Source organism: Chiloscyllium plagiosum, chromosome 8 (assembly GCF_004010195.1).
Source record: "Chiloscyllium plagiosum isolate BGI_BamShark_2017 chromosome 8, ASM401019v2, whole genome shotgun sequence".
NCBI classification, from domain to species: Eukaryota; Metazoa; Chordata; class Chondrichthyes; order Orectolobiformes; family Hemiscylliidae; genus Chiloscyllium; species Chiloscyllium plagiosum.
In genome coordinates, this window is record NC_057717.1 from 103,838,422 (window position 1) to 103,857,898 (window position 19,477).

The 19,477-nt window shown below is 48.7% G+C and overlaps 2 protein-coding genes across 2 annotated transcripts in view; one reads left to right on the top strand and one right to left on the bottom strand.

Moving 5' to 3' along the window:
- Positions 1–313: 313 nt before the first annotated feature.
- LOC122552379 (collagen alpha-1(V) chain-like) lies at positions 314–5,261 on the top strand. The gene is made up of 3 exons (XM_043695129.1): positions 314–523; positions 2,684–2,858; positions 5,091–5,261. The coding sequence occupies exons 1-3, from the start codon at positions 342–344 to the stop codon at positions 5,259–5,261; spliced, it is 528 nt and encodes a 175-aa protein (XP_043551064.1). The 5' UTR covers positions 314–341.
- A 34-nt stretch (positions 5,262–5,295) lies between these two features.
- LOC122552380 overlaps positions 5,296–19,477 on the bottom strand; it is a 52,257-nt gene continuing 38,075 nt past the window's right edge. Inside the window, exons 4-5 of the mRNA XM_043695130.1 lie at positions 8,677–8,765; positions 5,296–5,381 (exon numbers count right to left, since the gene is read on the bottom strand). Coding sequence (XP_043551065.1) covers positions 5,307–5,381; positions 8,677–8,765 — 164 coding nt within the window. The 3' untranslated portion in view covers positions 5,296–5,306. The remainder of the gene's footprint in view (positions 5,382–8,676; positions 8,766–19,477) is intronic.

Below are 19,477 nucleotides of genomic sequence, written 5' to 3' on the forward strand. Positions count from 1 at the left end.
CACTGAGGAGTGAGGTAACTACAGGCTTCGAAATTTAATCGAAACCAGGAATCCTTGGCATCTCATGAGGTATCCGCAGCGCAAATGGTTCTAGAAAGTTCCATTCAGGGAGAGGGTGATGCCAATGGAGAAAAAAAGTGGTGTAGTGCCTCGAGTAGGCCAGGTCGGTGCCTGTGTGAAATGTTGAAAGACTCTCAAAAAAAATGGTAGTCATTCGTTTCGATGTGTGTGCCTTTAAGGAATGTAATCACGCCATATTTTGTTAATAAGTGTGTTTATAAACACTTCTTTTCCCTATAAAACTTTTAGATGGACATTTTCCAGAGAATTTCTCCATCCTAATGACACTGAAGGCCAAGAAAATGTCTCAGTTTTTCCTGCTGTCCATTTACAATGACCAAGGAATACAACAGCTCGGGGTAGAGATTGGGCGATCTCCTGTCTTCCTTTATGAGGATCAAACAGGCAAACCAACCCCTGAGGAATATCCCATCTTCAAAAAAATTAACCTGGCTGATGGCAAGTAAGTACAGCACACTTTCACCCTTCCTCCTACTGTTCAGTCACTCGTCAATGTTTACCTCAGATGCATCTTTGCATGAACCACTGGCGGAGTCAGTTAATGTCTCCAGTTTACTATCTGCGTTCCAAAGGTAGTGTATTCCATTGCGTCCAGTTATGCAGCATGTTTAAGAAGGGAGATGTCCCCAAGGCACATTATAGCAGGGTTATACTCAGAATCCCTACAGTGTGGAAACAAGTCCTTCGGCCCAACAAGTCCACACCGACCCTCCGAATAATAACCCATCCAGACCCATTCCCCGACCTTAATTATTCTATATTTACCCCTGATTAATGCACCTAACCTACACTTCCCTGGACACAATGGGCAACTTCCCATAGCCAATCCACCCTAACTTGCACATCTTTGGATTGTGGGAGGAAACCCACGCAGACACTGGGAGAACGTGCAAACTCCACACCGACAGTCAACCAAGGTTGGAATCGAACCCGGGTCCCCGGCGCTGTGAGGCAGCAGTGCTAACCACTGAGCCACCGTGCCGCCCCAATGACCAACATATGTCAAGAAAGGTCCTGTGACGTGGTGGTAGTGTCCGTATCTCTCGGCCAGAAGGTCCCACGTCAGGACGCGACGAAGACGTGCCGATAAAAATGTCCGAGCAGATAGCTTCATGTTATAAAGAAAACCAAAACCTGATTGTGAGATAGGAGGAGAGGTGTCCAAGAGGTTCCGGAACAGAGGTTGGGTTTACGGGACTCTGTAAACAAAGAGAGCTGGAGAGCTCCTTCCAAGGTACCACAGTTTAAAGCAACAAGCAGCAAGGAGCAAAGGTCCTAAGGTCATTCTAGTTTCCCCAAAGCGGGTGTGACATCTAATTGTTTGATGCACTTTGTTGGCAGGGTCCTGTTGTCAATATACCTTCTACCAGTGGTGCTATCAATGGGATTGTGGTGAAGCATCATGACAGAATGTTCTAATTACTTCCACATGGTCTGGACAATATCCAGAATATTTGTAGGAACCAGCTCATCCAGAATAAGGGCGTTGGATATGAGCCAAGACTCGGTCATGAAAGGAGTGTTCTCTGATGATAGCCGCAGTGGGAATCACAGATTGCCTACAGTGTGTGAGCAGGCCATTCGACCCATCCAGACCACACCAATCACCTGAAGAGCTTCCCACCCAGTCACTGTAACCCTGCATTTCCCCATGGCTAACCTACCTGGCTTGCAAATCCCTGGACACAATGGGCAATTTAGCATGGCCAATCCACCCTAACCTGCAGAAACTTTGGAAGAAAACCAGAGCACCCAGAGGAAACCCACCCAGACACAGGGAGAATGTGCAAACTGCACACAGACAGTCACCTGAGAGTGGAATTGAATCTGGGTCCCCATTGCTGTAAGGCAGCAGTGCTAACCACTGAGCCACCATGCCTGCCCAATGATTAGAATTTTTCAGAATATTTGTCTTAATCGTTGGCTGTCTTGTCCGTCAGAATACTGTTTAGATTATTGAACATGTTCACTGCTCTCTACTTCACTACTAATGACCCTCTGAAGGAAGAAATCTGACCTCCTTGAAGAGTGGCACACACCAGCCCCCTCCTCACTCTCTCAATGAAAGCAAATGCTGGAGATTGAGACAAATGCAAAAAAAAACTGCTGGAGGAACTCAGCAGGGTCAGTGAAGAGAGAAAGAGAGACAGAGTTAACATTTTGAGTCCGTTATGATCCTTGTTCAGGACTGGAGACCCAGAGAGCTGCCAGACCTGCTGAGTTTCTCCAACACTTTCTGCGCTGGCCCCTCCTCCACCTCGTCCTTTCGATGCACCCCCTTATGCCGAACACTCTGGCGAACCTTGGGATCACGTGGCCGAGTGCTCCCCCCATCGGGTATGATCGAAACCGTTCTGTGCAAGGCCGCTCCCCACGCCCGTGAAGTGCGTTGGGATGATGTTGAAGGCGCTATGTAAATGCAGGCTATCGGGGTGTGGGGTGGGCAGACTGAGTGCACAATTGTTGCTGGATGGGAGTGTTCGGTTGTCGCTTGAGCGAGTGCTGTTTCTTCCGGTGAGTAACCCTCGCGCCCAGCAGTGCGTCAGGCTCAGGTCTGTTCACGCCCTCGTCTCTGACGGTACCCGCTGGTTGTGTTTTGCAGGTGGCACCGCCTGGCGATCAGCGTTGAAGGGAAGAATGTCACGCTGATCATTGACTGCAGCCAGCAGATATCTGAGCATCTAGCTCGAAGTGACAATCCAGAGATCAGCACCAATGGAATCACCGTGTTCGGTACCAGGATATTGGATGAGGAAGTGTTTGAGGTTAGTGTGATGGTTTGTCAGCCAATAGAGTCTGGCATGCCTTTGTTTTATTCTGTGGGCTCCCCTTATGTGTCTTTTGGGTCCCCCCCTCCATCAACCAGTAGCTAATCTCACCGATTCAGACAGAGTGGAAACAAGCCCTCTTACTCGGGGCATGGAGTTGGCAAACCATGTTGCAGCTGTAGAAAGCCCTTGTTAGGCCGCACTTGGAGTATTGTCTGCAGTTTTGATTGCCACACTACCAGAAGGACGTTGGAAGCTTTGGAGAGAGTGCAGAGAAGGTTCACCAGGATGTTGCCTGGTCTCGAGGGCGTGGCTGTGGGGAAAGGTTGGGTGGCACGGTGGCTCAGTGGTTAGCACTGCTACCTCACAATGCCAGGGACCCGAGTTCAATTCCAGCCTCGGGCGACTGTCTGTGTGGAGTTTGTACATTCTCCCCGTGTCTGTGTGGGTTTCCTCCGGGTGCGCCGATTTCCTCTCACAATCCAAGGATGTGCAGGTCAGGTGAATTGGCCATGCTAAATTGCCCCATAGTGCTAGGTGCATTAGTCAGGGGTAAAGATCGGGACTGTGCACTCTTCAGCAGGTCAGTGTGGACTTGATGGGCCAAAGGGTCTGTTTCCATACTGTAGGGAATCTATAAAAGAAAGACCAGGATTGTTTTCACTGGAAAGACAGCGGCTGGGCAGAGACCTGATAGAGGGCTACACAATGATGACAGGATGGATAGTTTCCCAGGGTTAAAGTTTCAATTACAAGAGGGTATAGGTTCAAGGTGAGAGCGGGAACATTTAAGGGGAGATGTGCGAGGGAAGGTTTTCACACGGAGAGTGTTAGGAGCCTGGAACGCACTGTCAGAAGAGGGGGGGGAAATCAGGCATATTGGAGACATTTAAGAGGCATCTGGATGGTTACATGAATAGGGAGGGAATAGGGGGATATTTACAGAATAAGGACAGTTTTTTAGTTTAGTTGGGGCATAATGATTTGCCCAGGCTTAGAGGGCCGAAGGGCCTCTTTTGTTCTTATGTTTTTGTTAGGAATTTGTAAAATGCCATTTTGACTGACCGTGACTACAAATTGTGTGTCTTTTGAACAAAATACAATGTATGTTCTTTTGAGGTTATTCAACTCCAGACCTTTATTTCTGTCATGGGTTTAGCGCAAAATCGATGTTCAAGTGTAGCAATTCTTGGAGAGGGTCAGGGAGAGCTCCATTTTCACCAGGCTCCAGGCTGAGTGGCGCAAACCATTGAGCAACTCGAGATCACTCACACCTGGGCAGGAGCCTCACTGTTTACTGGGGGATTCATAGAGGCAAGCTTCCTTTCAAGCAGCTGCTAAAATCCAGGCCAGTTACCCAGACGGTTCTGCCGATTAACTATATCGCCACAACGTGCTGTGGCGCCCGGTCACACTGTCAAATGCTCATTACCCCTGGCCAGTGTAGGGAAGTCAACAAATTATCTCCAACTGAGAGAGTGTTTCAAACCGTGTCCGTCACAAAAGTATGTCCCCCACTACCAGGGGGATTCCAGAACGTGGGGACCACTGCTGAAAATTCTCGGTGGGGCGAAGGAGAAATTCCTTCCCTCAGAGGTCAGACTATAGAATTCCGTCCCATAGTGGGTCTTATCAAATATATCCAACACCAATTTAGACAGACGTTTGATTGACGAGGGTGTCAAAGGTTACTGTTGTTGGGGTGGGGGGGGGACATCTGATGGGAATGAGGAGTGAAGACCACAGTAAGATCAGCCATGATCTTATCAAGTGGCAGAACAGGCTAGAGGGGCCAAATGGCCTACTTTTCCTCTGATCCCTAACGGGCGGCACAGTGGTTCAGTGGTTAGCACTGCTGCCTCACAGCACCAAGGTCCTGAGTTCGATTCTAGCCTCGGGCGACTCTCTGTGTGGAGTTTGTTCATTCTCCCCGTGTCTCCGGGTGCTCCGGTTTCCTCCCACAGTCCAAAGATGTCTAGGTTAGGGTGGATTGGCCATGCTAAGATGCCCATAGTGTTAGGTGCATTAGTCTGAGGGAAATGGGCCTGGGTGGGTTCCTCTTCGGAGGGTCGGTGTGGACTTGGTGGGCCGAAGGGCCTGTTTCCACACTGTAGGGATTCTAAAAATCTCATAAAGGGGAATAAATGTGGCATTACAGAACGGTATAGTAAGGGCTGAAGGAAAATCTCAGGGGAAGAGTTTAACTCCCAATGCCGGGTGTTACATTCCACCTATATATAGGTAGATGACAACTCTGCTCAGAGAAAGTTTAAGGAAGTCACATTTATTGGATTGCAAAGTGTGGTTCCCAAATTAGACCGGGTTTCCGTGTTTGAAAGGGAGGCGTCTCCATCTCCAACCCATCCTGAACCTGATTTTGGAGTGTTCATCAATGATATTAAGTCGCTATAAGGTCCCTTCACCCTACCTGTCACCCTTCACCCTTCACCCTTCACCCTACCTGTCATTTGGAAACTGTGGTGTTTCTGGTTGATTTTGATTCTTCCTTCGCAATCTTCGAATGATCAGATTCTGGAACAGGAGTGAAGAGCGTTAATTCCGCGAGGGCTGGGCCGAGTACACACCCCTCCGAGAGCAACAGACAGCCTTCAGTCTTTCACACACTGCGGTGATGAATGGAACAGGGTGGGGCAGCGAGGTAATGCCTACTCAGAGAGCAGGGACCTTCCGGAACCCTCTGAGGGCGAGAGGGGGAAAAGAGAAAGGAGGAGAGACAGAAGGAGAAAGAGGAAGAAAAAAGGGTGAAAGAGGAGAAAGAAAGAAAGTGAGAGAGCGAGAGAGAAAAAGTCTGGTAGTGTTTTCTGGCACCTGGGGAGTGCATCAATTTTTTTATGTTGGGATGTGTTGATGTCTGTAAGGTGGCCAAGGGGAGGCAGTGTTCGTCCTCCTGACTTAAAGAGCCGTTCATCCTTCAGGAGAAGATTATGATTTCTTCTAACATTGGTGAACCCCCTGGATTAATCACCAGCATTTTTATTTTTACCTCCTTAAATGTGGCCTATTTGTGGGAAGTGGGGAGGGGGGTGGTGGGGAGAGTTAGCTTCAATGGTTGATTTGCGATGTAGACTGACGCCAACAGTGAGGGGTCAATTCCAACACCGGCCAAGGTTACTATGAAGGATTCTCCTTCTCAATCTCTCCCCTCGCCTGAGAGGTGGTGACCCTCGGGTTAAACTAACACCAGCCATCTCTCCCTCTCTCTCTAATGAAACAGCAGCCCCAGGGTCCTCTGGGACTATGGCGACTTCACTTACTAACTATAATCGTTGTGACACACTTGCACACACCTGGATTTATTTGGAGCAGCTGGTGAACAGTGAGGTGGGCACAGCGGGTTGGTATTAGGTTTAAGGACCCCCTTTGCACTCTTACAAGTCTGTTCATCATTACTGAGGGCTGGAGTCAAATTGTGTACTTTCCACCAAAATCAATTAATCGACAATAAAACAGGAAGTGGCTTCGTGTACTTCGTGTAACTTAACTAAAAACAACTTTATAACCCACAGAAATCTGTACTGCCTTGCTGTAATAACTACGAACAGCAGTGAGAACACCAGAGTGATGATTTTAGTACTTCTGATAAGATATCACTAAAGAATGCAAGTGTGCGTGTGAGAGTGTGTGTGTGTATGTGTGTGTATGCATGCGTGTGTCTGTATGTGTGTGTGTATGTGCAAGTCTGTGTGTATATTTGTGTACGTGAGTGTATGTATGTGTGTGTGAGAATGTGTGTATGTGCACGTGAGTGTGTGTATAAGAGTGTGAGTGTGTGTGTGTAAGTGTGTGTTTGAGAGTGTGTGTGAGAGTCTGTGAATGAGAGAGTGTGTGTGTGTGTGTCTGTATGTCTGGGTGAGTGTGTGTGCGTGTGTGTGTGTGAGTAAGTGTGAGTGAGTGAGTGAATAAGTGAGCGAGTGAGTGAGTGAGTGAGTGTAGATAAGATCAACTTAAGAGACTATATTTCCCCAAGGCCATGTTAATGGGAGTTATGTCAGACCAGGGGATCTGGAATGTGGGCCCAGTACATTCCAAACCCTCAGCCACTACCACCAACAGGACAACAGCAGCAGAGACATGAATACACCAGACCCTTTATTGTTCCCTCCAAACCACATACCATTCGGATTTGGGAATAGCTTGTTCTTCCCTCACCGTCTCTGGGTCAAAATCCTGGAACTTGCTCCCTAATAGCACTCTGTGTTTTGTTCCTACATCCCAGGAGGGCAGTGGTTCAAGAAGGCAGCTCACTGCCATTTTCTCAGGGGGCAGCTAGGAAGGAGTGACTAACTCCAGCCTTGTCAGTGACACCCACAGCTTGTGGAAGCATTTATTTCCAAAGAAAAATCAGAAACCCTGAGCTTGTACATGGAACATAGAACATTCCAGCGCAGTACAGGCCCTTCGGCCCTCGATGTTGCACCGACCTGTGGAACCAATCTGAAGCCCATCGAACCTACACTATTCCATTCTCATCCATATGCCTATCCAATGGCCATTTAAATGCCCTGTAAAGTTGGCGAGTCTACTACTGTTGCGGGCTGAGTGTTCCACACCCCTACTAATCTCTGAGTAAAGAGTCAAAGAGGTTGTGGTTTCTTCCTATGTTTGAGACATTGAGTCTGACGTTTAGTTGTGGGCAGGAACTCTTGATACATTCTTAAAGGAAAAGCCAAATGCGAGATGAGGAACTTCAGTTTCAGGCAGACAGAAAGGAGAAGCTGAGGGTGGTGTCCTGAGAACTGGGAGGGTGCAGAGGAAATTGAAAAGGGATGGTCAAAACTAGCACAGGCTTCCGTTCGAGAGAATCGAGGGAAATTATCTGGAGGGTTCACAACTGGAGGATTCAATCAGTAGAATCCCTACAATGTAAAAACAGGCCCTTCGGCCCAACAAGTCCACGGGCAGCATGGTGCCTCAGTGGTTAGCACTGCTGCCTCACAGCACCAGGGACCCGGGTTCGATTCCAACCTCAGGCGACTCTCTGTGTGGAGTTTGCACATTCTCATCGTGTCTGCGTGGGTTCCCTCCGGGTGCTCCGGTTTCCTCCCACAGTCCAAAAATGTGCAGGGCAGGATGGATTGGCCATGCTAAATTGCCCGTAGTGGTAGGTACATTAGTTAGAGGGAAATAGGTCTGGGTGGGGTTACTCTTTGGAGGGTCAGTGTGGACCAGTTGGGCTGAAGGGTCTGTTTCCACACTGTCGGGAATCAAAAAGCCCTCCAAAGAGTAACCCACCCAGACCCATTCCCCTACATCCACCCCTGACTAATGCACCTAACTGACACATCCCTGAACACTATAGGGCAATTTAGCACAGCAAACTCACCCTAACCTGCACATCTTTGGATCTTGGGAGGAAACGAAAGCACCCAGAGGAAACTCACACCGACACAGGGAGAACATACAGGCACCACATAGATAGTCCCCGAGGCTGGAATCGAACCCAGGACCAGTGAGGCAGCAGCGCTAACCACTGTGCCACCCCAAATCACTGGCTAAAAGAACAGGAGGAGAGATGACCAGCAGATTCTGGATGTTCAGAGGGTTGTTAGGGTCTGAAACCGACTGCCTGAAGGGGCAGGGGAATGGTTATTGTCAAAAGGGAATTGGATACAGGTTTTGCAAGGGGGAGGGTTTACAGGAGACGGGGCAGAGGACTGGGGATAACGCTAACAGAGAGCTGGTTTAAACGCAATCAGTCTCCATAACAACCAGAAACGAGTGATTCAAATCAACACAAAACAAACACAGAAGAAAGAAGGTGTTACTCGCGATGGCACCCAGTGTGGAATAGCTCGAAGCAACTTACCTTCACGTTGTTCACTGGGCGCTCGCCAGTGCCTCCTGCCCGTTCCAATTTCCTCACAGAAGCTGGGCTCCTTTTGCCAGGTACAGAGTCTAAGGGAAGAGACAGACTAGGGTCAAGAGGAACCTGGTTGAGGTTAACTTTGATCAGCTCTTCCTGTGGCATGGACCCCTCCAAAGCCCTGAAGCAGCAGGGAGAATCTGCAAATCCCCGTCCACCCCGATTCACCCACAATCCCCGTGCCCACTGACTCGCACGGCATTTTCCCTCCAGTTGTGCCTCAGTTTAAAAAACATCCACCTCCCCACCCCCCCCCGACCACGTCCAACCGGACAATCTACACAGACATCAACACACCTCCATCTCCAGCACACCCCTGACCTCCACGGCCCCACTCACAGAGTGCTCAGAGCGGGGGCTTTCAAGGTGGAGAGGGAGGGATGGCAGCTGGGGAACCAGTCAGCCGAGGACGGAGTAGATTGACATGGGACATGCAGAGGATTGCCAGCCTGGAGGAGGGCAGAGGGGTGGTGATGGAGGAGGTGACAGCGATATGGAGGGGGTGTAGGGGATGGAGAAGATGACAGCGATAGGGAGGGGGTGTAGGGGCTGGAGGAGGTTATAGAGATAGGGAGGGTGTGTAGGGGATGGAGAGGATGACAGCGATAGGGAGGGATGTAGGGGCGGGAGGAGGTTACAGAGGTGGGGATGTCCCTCAGTTAGACCCACACTGGGAGCACTGTGCACAGTTCCGGTCTCTATGTCCCTCAGTTAGACCCACACTGGGAGCACTGTGCACAGTTCCGGTCTCTATGTCCCTCAGTTAGACCCACACTGGGAGCACTGTGCACAGTTCCGGTCTCTATATCCCTCAGTTAGACCCACACTGGGAGCACTGTGCACAGTTCCGGTCTCTATGTCCCTCAGTTAGACCCACACTGGGAGCACTGTGCACAGTTCCGGTCTCTATATCCCTCAGTTAGACCCACACTGGGAGCACTGTGCACAGTTCCGGTCTCTATATCCCTCAGTTAGACCCACACTGGGAGCACTGTGCACAGTTCCGGTCTCTATATCCCTCAGTTAGACCCACACTGGGAGCACTGTGCACAGTTCCGGTCTCTATATCCCTCAGTTAGACCCACACTGGGAGCACTGTGCACAGTTCCGGTCTCTATGTCCCTCAGTTAGACCCACACTGGGAGCACTGTGCACAGTTCCGGTCTCTATATCCCTCAGTTAGACCCACACTGGGAGCACTGTGCACAGTTCCGGTCTCTATATCCCTCAGTTAGACCCACACTGGGAGCACTGTGCACAGTTCCGGTCTCTATATCCCTCAGTTAGACCCACACTGGGAGCACTGTGCACAGTTCCGGTCTCTATATCCCTCAGTTAGACCCACACTGGGAGCACTGTGCACAGTTCCGGTCTCTATATCCCTCAGTTAGACCCACACTGGGAGCACTGTGCACAGTTCCGGTCTCTATGTCCCTCAGTTAGACCCACACTGGGAGCACTGTGCACAGTTCCGGTCTCTATATCCCTCAGTTAGACCCACACTGGGAGCACTGTGCACAGTTCCAGTCTCTATATCCCTCAGTTAGACCCACACTGGGAGCACTGTGCACAGTTCCAGTCTCTATATCCCTCAGTTAGACCCACACTGGGAACATTGAGGGTTGGAATCAGAGTGAGAAAGGGCTGTAAACATTTACATAACAAGAAAAATTCACAAATGCCCTGAGTATCTTTGAGTCTGTCCCATAGGGAGGGGGTGCAGTGGCTGGAGGAGTGGACAGAGATAGGGAGGGGGTGCAGGGGCTGGAGGAGATTTCAGAGATAGGGAGGGGTGTAGGGGCTGGAGGAGATTACAGAGATAGAGATCAGGGTAGGGACTAGGAGGGTATAGCGAGTGATGGAAGGCAGCTATTTCCATTCTGGGACATGGGCTATTGTCATGTAACTGTCCTTAAGGCACACTGTCTGATTGCTCCTGAATCTCCTGGAATGGCCAAGGTCAGTGAAGATGTCACAGAGAAGCATGGCGAACAGTGCCTGTGTTTCACTCCTCACCCCCACCCTGCGGACTGCAGGCAGCCTGTGGTAGGGATACACTCGCGATATGTGGTCAGTGCTTCCTGTTTACACTCTCCTGCTGGTCTAGGTCAGTGGAAGACAGCCAAAGTGGTTTCTCAATGATTACAGAGCGTCAACAACCTGCATTTCCATAGCACCTCTGATGCAACACGATGTCCTGACTCACTTCCTTCCAATAAAATTTGGAGGTAAGACTACAATTTGGGCGGGTGACCAAATTCTTGGTCGGCGAGGTGGGTTCTTGAAGCATCTCAGATGGGGAGAGTGAGGATTCAGGAGGGAGTCACGTCAGGGCTGCTGGGGAAGGCCAGGATGAGGGGAACGGTGTGAGCTCAGAGGGACTGGGAGACCTCCAGAGAGAAGGAGGGATAAGGACATGGTGGGACCTGAAACAGAGGTGATCATCTGAAAAATCCAGAACTGTTTGACCAACATTAAAGTATTGGACAGTGAGCAGAGGGGAGATAGAGGGACCAGAGAGTGCCCAAGTCTGGGCACAGGCAGTGGGATACTGAACAAGAAATGGGTTTGGAGAGAGTGGGAGTTGGAAAATGGAGTGTCATAGAGCAGCCAGGGCTAATGGTAACAAAGATACAGCTGATGGGGTCAGCAGGAGATGAGCTGACTCAGGGGGCAGAACACCGGCTTTGCTTTCAAAATTAATATTGACATTTTAACAGGACTTTTAGATAAGTGCATGAATATGCAAGGAATGGAAGGGGTACATACCAAGGGCAGACAGAAGGGGTTAGTTTAATTTGGCATCACATTGGGCACAGCACTGTGGGCTGAATGACCCGTTCCTGTGTTGTACAGTTCTATGTTCTCCCAACATTCCCATTCCTCCAAACTGCAGCCTGCGCACAGGACCAATAGAGGTTTCTGATCTCATGGATGGGTTAACATGCTGCCTTCTGGGAGATGGGTTAATGGGTATCTAACGTATAGATCCTGCACGGTCCTCAAAATCGATAGCAAGGTGGAGGGTGAGTGCACCCGGAAATTCCCCAGCTCTCGATCCATCCCCCATACCTCTCTGCCCCACTCCCAACTCCCCTTTCGGCTGAAGCCACGAGCGGGTTACGGAATGGGAACAGAATATACGGGAACATTTCCAGGATGGGATTGGTTCAGCCCCTCCCTGTGGGGAGGTAGCCAGTGCTCAGAAAGTCAGGCGGGTCACATCAATGGCCAATTGAGCTGAGGCTTTATTATCACATGAATACAATGTAAAGTTCACACATCACTACTTAAGGCGCCATCTTAGGTACAAGGTACCTAGGTACAGATCCTTCAGGGCGAGTTCTTCAGAAAGATAAAATAGAAGAGTAAAGAAATAAAAAGTCCAGCCCCATGGGAATAAATTAGAGAATAGAGAAATCTAAAATTCAGAAAGACAGTCCTTCCAACACAGTCCACAAAAGCAATCAGTCCCACTTTTCAACCAAGTGGTGATTGGCCAGACAGGATTTTCACCAGTGAGCAGCAAGAGGCTTATCTGCATGAATGTCTCATTATCCGGTCTCACTGAGACAGCAGTTACCCATCCTCCCATTGTGCCTGTTCCATCTCTTTGACAGAGCAAGCTAACACGCCCCCACAAATGACCCCTTTTCGATCTACGCTTTTAAAAATCACTCACAGACCTCATTCCAAGCATACTGCAATATATAGGAGCAGAATTGGGCCATTCAACCCATCAGGTCTGTTCCGTCATTCAGAGAGTCATAGAGTCATACAGCACGGAAACAGACTCTTCGGTCCATCTCACCCATGCTGACCAAGTTTCCCAAACTAAACTCGTGCCATTTGCCTGTGTTTTGCCCATACCCTTGTTAACCCTTCCTATTCATGTCCCTATCCAAATGTCTTTCAAACGTTATAACTGTATCTGCATCTACCACTTCCTCTGGCAGCTCATTCCACACACAAACCACCCTCTGGGTGAAAAAGCTGCCCCTTAGGTCCCTTTTAAATCTTGCCCCTCTCACCTTAAACCTATGCCCTCTTCCCCCACCCTAGAGAAAAGACCTTTGCTAGTCATTTTATCCATGCCCCTCATGGTTTTCTAAACCTCTATAACATCACTCTTCAACCTCCTGCACTCCAGTGAAAAAAACTCCCAGCCTCTCCTGATAACTCAAACCCTCCATTCCAGACAACATCCTGGTAAAACGTTTCTTAACCCTCTCCAATTTAATAATACCCTTCGCAAAGCAGGGTGTACAGAGTATCTGGCCTCAGCAACGTTCAATTCTGGCTGACATGTTTCCTGAAGAAGGGCTTATGCCCGAAACGTCGATTCTCCTGTTCCCTGGATGCTGCCTGACCTGCTGCGCTTTTCCAGCCACACATTTTCAGCGCTGACATGTTTCTCAACCCCATTCTCCTGCCTTCTCACAGTAATCCTTGATCCCCTTATTAATCAGGAACCTATCTGTCTCTGTCTTATACACACTCAATGACTTGGCCTCCACAGCTCTCTGTGGCAATGAGTTCCCGAGATTCCCCACCCTCTGGCTGAGGAAATTCCCCCTCCTCTCAGTTCTAAAGGGTCATCCCTTCACCCTGAGGCTGTGCCCCCGGCTCCTGGTCTCTGCTACTGGTGGAAGCATCTTTTCCACTATCCTCTCAGTATTGTGTAAGTTACAATCAGATTCCTGCCCACCCTTCTAAAATCCATCAAGTACAGATCCAGAGTCCTCAACTGCTCCCCATACGACAAGCCCTTCATCCCGGGGATCACTCTTGTAAACCTCCTCTGGACCCCCCCTCCAAGGCCAGCACACCCTTCCTTCGATATAGAGGTTTCCCAAAAACAGCAAAGCAGTCCCAAGTTGATGGATCATTGGTTGGTTCAGAGGCAGAGAGAAGACATTTAATAAGCTCTCACTACAATGCATGACCTGATTATTATCAAGCTGGGGATGTTGTGTTTCACCAGGATGAGATGAAGTTGAGTGGGTGAAGGTTTACGAGGAGCACCAACATTGAATTAGATGAGCTGAACGGCCTGTTTCCGAGCTGTAGACTCAGTATGATTCTGGGTGGTGGGGTTGGTAATCTGAGTTGTGCCCACTGTGAGGAGCCCGGGCACTCTATCCCATTCCAAAACCAGGTGACAGCAGAGTAGTCCATCAGAAAAAAAAACACATCAGTGTTTTTTAGCAGATGCTGCTGCAAATGAATTTCGCTGAGGTGAAGCAAATTATGTCTTGTAGATACAATCTCAAAGAGGTTACCACGTGTCCTGATAGATACTGTGGGGAGGAAATGGTGAGTGATTAAATCAACTGACTGAGCTTCCAGTTAATCTCAAAATGCAGGGAAACACCAGCCTCAGTAACAATCAAGCATTCAGCATTTGCAAGCCCTTGCACCATTCATATTGCCTCAAATGATTGGTTAGACAACCTTCAGCTCATTAGAGACCAGAACGCCATACGATATAGGAGCAGATTTAGGTCATTCACCATGTTGAGTCTGCCTGCTATTTGATCATGGCCGAAATACTTTTCAATCCCGTTCTCCTGCCATCTCCCCATAACCCTTGATCCCCTTACTGATCAAGAACCTGTCTGTCCCTGTCTTAAACACACTCAGTGACTTGGCCTCCACAGCTCTCTGGGGCAATGAGTTCCCAAGATTCCCCCCACTCTAGCTGAAGAAATTCCTCCTCATCTCAGTTCACCCTGAGGCTGTGCCCCCGGGTCCTGGTCTCTCCCACTGGTGGGAATATCTTCTCCATGTCCTCTCTATCCAGGCCTCTCAGTATTCTATAAGTATCAATCAGATCTCCCTCATCCTTCTAAACAGACCCAGAGTCCTGAACCTCTCCTTATATTGCAAGCCCTTCATACCCAGAATAATTCTTGCAAACTTCCTCTGGACTCTCCCCAATGCCAGCTCATCCTTTCTTAGATACAGGGTACAAAACTGTTCACAATATTCCAAATGCGGTCTGACCAGAGCCTTATACAGCCTCAGCAGTACATCCCTGTTCTTGTATTCTAACTCTCTTGAAATGATTGCTAACAATGCATTGGCATTGGCCTTCTTAAAAGTCCACTGAACCTACATGTCCACCTTAAGAAAATCCTAAACTATAACTCCTCAGTCCGTGTGTGCTTCAGATTTCTGAAGCCTTTCCCCATTTAGAAAATAGTCTACGCCTCTATTCTTCTTACCACACTGTACTCCATCTGCCACTTCTTTGCCCACTCTCCCAGCTTGTCCAAGTCCATCTGCAGCCTCCCCCATTTCCTCAACGCTATCTGTCCCTCCATATATCTTGTGTCATCTGCAAACTCAGTAACAATGCCCTCAGTTCCTTTGTCCAGATCGTTTAGTGTGGGAACATGAATAGTTGTGGTCCCACACAGACCCCACTGGGTGTCCATCAGTCACCAGCTGCCAACCTGAAAAAGATTCCCTTATCCCCACTCTATGCCTTCTGCCAGTCAGCCAATCCTCTATCCACATCAGTGATGCCTCCAGTCGGGATCTTCATCCCTCAGAAGGGCACAGGTCCCACATGAAGCTCATATTCCAGGCTGGCATTCTCGGTGCAGTACCGAGGGACTGCTGCACTGCCGTGGGTGCTGTCCTCCTAATGAGATGCTAAAGCACAGCTCTGTCTGTTCTCAGGTGGGTGTGAAGCAGACTTCGCAAAACGTTGTCCCACAGTGACACAATGGTGAGAATTGAAGTGTGTGACTTACTGTAAGTGAGGTAGAGGTCAGAGGGGGATGTTAAAGAAAATTGGGAGAGTGGTGGGGAAGAAGTCAGGATGGACTCTGTGGAAGTACGGGGCTTGTCTTTTGGAGCAGGTGCCCCGTTGTTCTAACTCCACCTGGGGGCACGACCCCCATTTTGGGACTCCCCGGATGTACAAGATTGAATGTCACTATTTGCTGTTAAATTCTTCCAACGTAGTGGGTTTTGAGAAGATTTGTAGCTCACGTTGAGGTTCTGGATGTAGGTTTGCTCACTGAGCTGGAAGGTTCATTTCCAGACATTTCATCACCATACTAGGTAACATCTTCAGTGGGCCTCAGGCGAAGTAATGCTGATGGTTCCTGCCCTCTATTTACATGTTTGGGTTTCTTTGGGTTGATGATGTCATTTCCTGTGATGATGCCATTTCCTGTTCTTTTCCTCAGGGGGTGGTAGATGGGGTCCAAGTCAATATGTTTGTTGGTAGAGGTCCAGTTGGAATGCCATGCTTCTAGGAATTCTCGTGCGTGTCTCTGTTTGGCTTGTCCTAGGATGGATGTGTTGTCCCAGTCGAAGTGGTGTCCTTCCTCATCCGTATGTAAGGATACTAGCAAGAGAGGGTCATGTCGTTTTGTGGCTAGTTGGTGTCCATGTATCCTGGTGGCCAGTTTTCTGCCTGTTTTTCCGATGTAATGTTTGTTACAGTTCTTGCACAGTATTTTGTAAGTGACATTCGTTTTGCTTTTGTCTGTGTAGGGTCTTCCAAGTTCATTAGCTGTTGTTGGTGGGTTTGAGTAGTCTGGCAGTCATTTCTGAGTTGTCTTTGATGTATGGGAGAGTAGTTAGGGTTTCTGGATGTGTTTTGTCTGCTCGTTTGGGTTTGTTGCTGAGAAATCGGTGGACTGTGTTCACTGGGTACCCATTCTTTTTGAATACACTGTATAGGTGATTTTTCTCTGCTCTGCGTAGTTCCTCTGTGCTGCAGTGTGTGTTGACTCGTTGAAATAATGTTCTGATGCAGCTCCGTTTGTGGATGTTGGGATGATGGCTTCTTAGTTCAGGATTTGGTCCGTATATATGGTTTTCCTGTAGACACTGGTTTGAAGTTCCCCATTGGCTGTCCGCTCGACTGTGACATCTAGGAATGGTAGTTTGTTGTTGTTTTCCTCCTCTTTAGTGAATTTTATGCCAGTAAGGATATTATTGATGGTCTTGAAGGTTTCCTCTAATTTGTTTTGTTTAGTGATGACAACGGTGTCATCCACATAGTGAACCCAGAGTTTGGGTTGGATGGTTGCCAGAGCTATTTGTTTGAGTCTCTGCATTACTGCCTCTGCTAAGAACCCTGATATCGGAGATCCCATGGATGATCCGTTGGTTTGTCTGTAGGTCTTGTTATTGAAGGTGAAGTGGGTGATAAGGCATAGGTCCACTAGCTTGATGATATTGTCCTTGCTGATGAGGTTGGTGGTGTTTGGTATATGTGTCTTTGGTTCTTCTAATAGTGTAGTCAGTGTTTCCTTGGCTAGGTTGATGTTGATGGATATGAACAGGGCTGTTACATCAAAGGAGACCATTATTTCATCCTCTTCTATCTTGGTGTCTTTGATTGTCTTCAGGAATTCTTGGGTGGAGTGGATGGAGTGGCGTGAGCCTTCTACTAAGTGTTTCAGTCTTTGGTGTAGCTCCTTGGCCAGTCTGTAAGTTGGTGTTCCAGTACCATGATGAAATGTCAGTTTAGTTAGCTGTGCTCAATCCGACAGACCGATTTGAAACCACACCTTCAAAGATAACAGAGTTCTCAGTTGTGCTGTCAAAGGGTGGTGGGTATCAACTAAAGTTTTGATTGTGCCCCTAAAATAGACACGGGCTGAAACTGTGGTCAGTGGGTGAGGAGGCATATGCGTGTCATGTGTGATTCTGTAAATAAATATTTATAAAGGTGCGTAAAAATTATACCTAGCTCACCAACTGGCTCTTGGGAGTTTACAAAGTGCTACACCTTGAGAGCAGACCAGACAATTCTCCTCTCAGTCATTAATAGAGTCTGCACTGCTATTTGGGCCTGAGATTGTGTAAGGTAGCTATCCTCCATTTAGGGCATTTTACTGGAGAAATAAAGTCATAGAGTCATGGAAACGTACCCATCGGTCCAACCAGTCCGTGCCGATCATAATCCCAAAGTAAACTAGTTCCCACCTGCCTGCTCCTGGCTCATATCCCTCCAAACCTTTCCTGTTCATGGACTTATCCAAATGGCTTTTAAACGTTGTAACTGTCCCCATATCCACCACTTCCTCAGGAAGGTCATTCCACACACAAACTGCTCTCTGTGTAAAATAAATTGCCCCTCACGCCATACGGCACTGAAGAGACCCATTAAGTCAGCACCAACCTATCTCCACTCATCCCACTTCCCAGTACTTGGCTTTAATTTGCAAACCTTACCACAGTTTATACAGAATCCAGTTAGAGTTATAAGTTATAATTACGGCACAGAAGGAGGCCATGCAGCCCTTCAAGTCGATGAAAGCCCTTTGTTGAGCAATCCAGCTTAGTCTAGTCCCATGCTCTACCCCTGCACGTCTATTTCCTTTTAGAAAGATTGATCGCCTCTGATCCCACCATCCTTGTAGACATGGTCATTGTTACTCATGATATTAACAAGATGTCTTCATATCACACACACCCACCCCATATTACTCACCATGAAATCCGGGTTTCCTGGTCAGCACATGGGGACACCTTTCCTTTGTCTACCTCACGTAAGCCTGGCACACTCTTATGCACAGATCAACTAGGCAGAAGGGAGGACTGCAGATGCTGGAGATTAGACTCAAGATTAGAGTGTTGCTGGAAAAGCACAGCAGGTCAGGCAGCATCCGAGGAGCAGGGAATTCAACGTTTCAAGCAAGCCTGAAACATCAATTTTCCTGCTCCTCGGATGCTGCCTGACCTGCTGTGCTTTTCCAGCACCACTCTAATCTACACTCTAGTGCACCTCAGTGTAACAGAGTCACAGAGCTGTACAGCATGGAAACAGAGCCTTCAGTGCCAACCAAATATCTGAAATTAATCTTGTCCCACTTGTCAGCAGCTGGCTCATATCCCTCTAAACCCTTCCTGTACCCATCCAATTTTATGTCAAACTCCTTTGCTCTGAGCAGGACAACTGCAGCTTCTCCAGCCAGACCATGTGGACCTCCCATCCCTGAAGACATTCGGGGAAAAGACGCCTGCTTCCTGTTTGCAGTGAAATGGTCTTGGTTTGCTAGGAGGCCCTTTATAATTAAGGGCAGCGCGGTGCCTCAGTAGTTAGCCCTGTTGCCTCACAGCGCCAGGGACACGAGTTCGATTCCGGCCTCGGGCGACTGGCTGTGTGGAGTTTGCACATTCTCCCTGTGTCTGTGTGGATTTCCTCCGGGTGCTCCAGTTTCCTCCCACAATCCAAAGATGTGCAGGTCAGGTGAATTGGCCATGCTAAATTGCCCATAGTGTTAGGTGGATTAGTCAGAGGGAAATGGGTCTGGGTGGGTTACATATTGGAGGATCGGTGTGGACCTGTTGGGCCGAAGGGCCTGTTTCCACACTGTATGGAATCTAATCTAATAATGGAGGGGTCTCACCACCACCTCGGCTCATAGCCTCATTCCTGATGAAGGGCTTTTGCCCGAAATGTTGATTCTAAGATTTACATGGATATTGCCAGGGTTGGAGGATCTGAGCTACAGGGAGAGTCTGAACAGCTGGGGCTGTTTTCCCTGGAGCTTCGGAGGCTGAGGGGTGACCTTTTTTTTAGATTACATTACAGTGTGGAAACAGGCCCATTGGCCCAACAAGTCCACACCGACCCGCCGAAGCGCAACCCACCCATACCCCTACATTTACCCCTTACCTAACACCGCGGGCAATTTAGCATGGCCAATTCACCTGACCTGCACATCTTTGGACTGTGGGAGGAAACCAGAGCACCCGGAGAAAACCCACG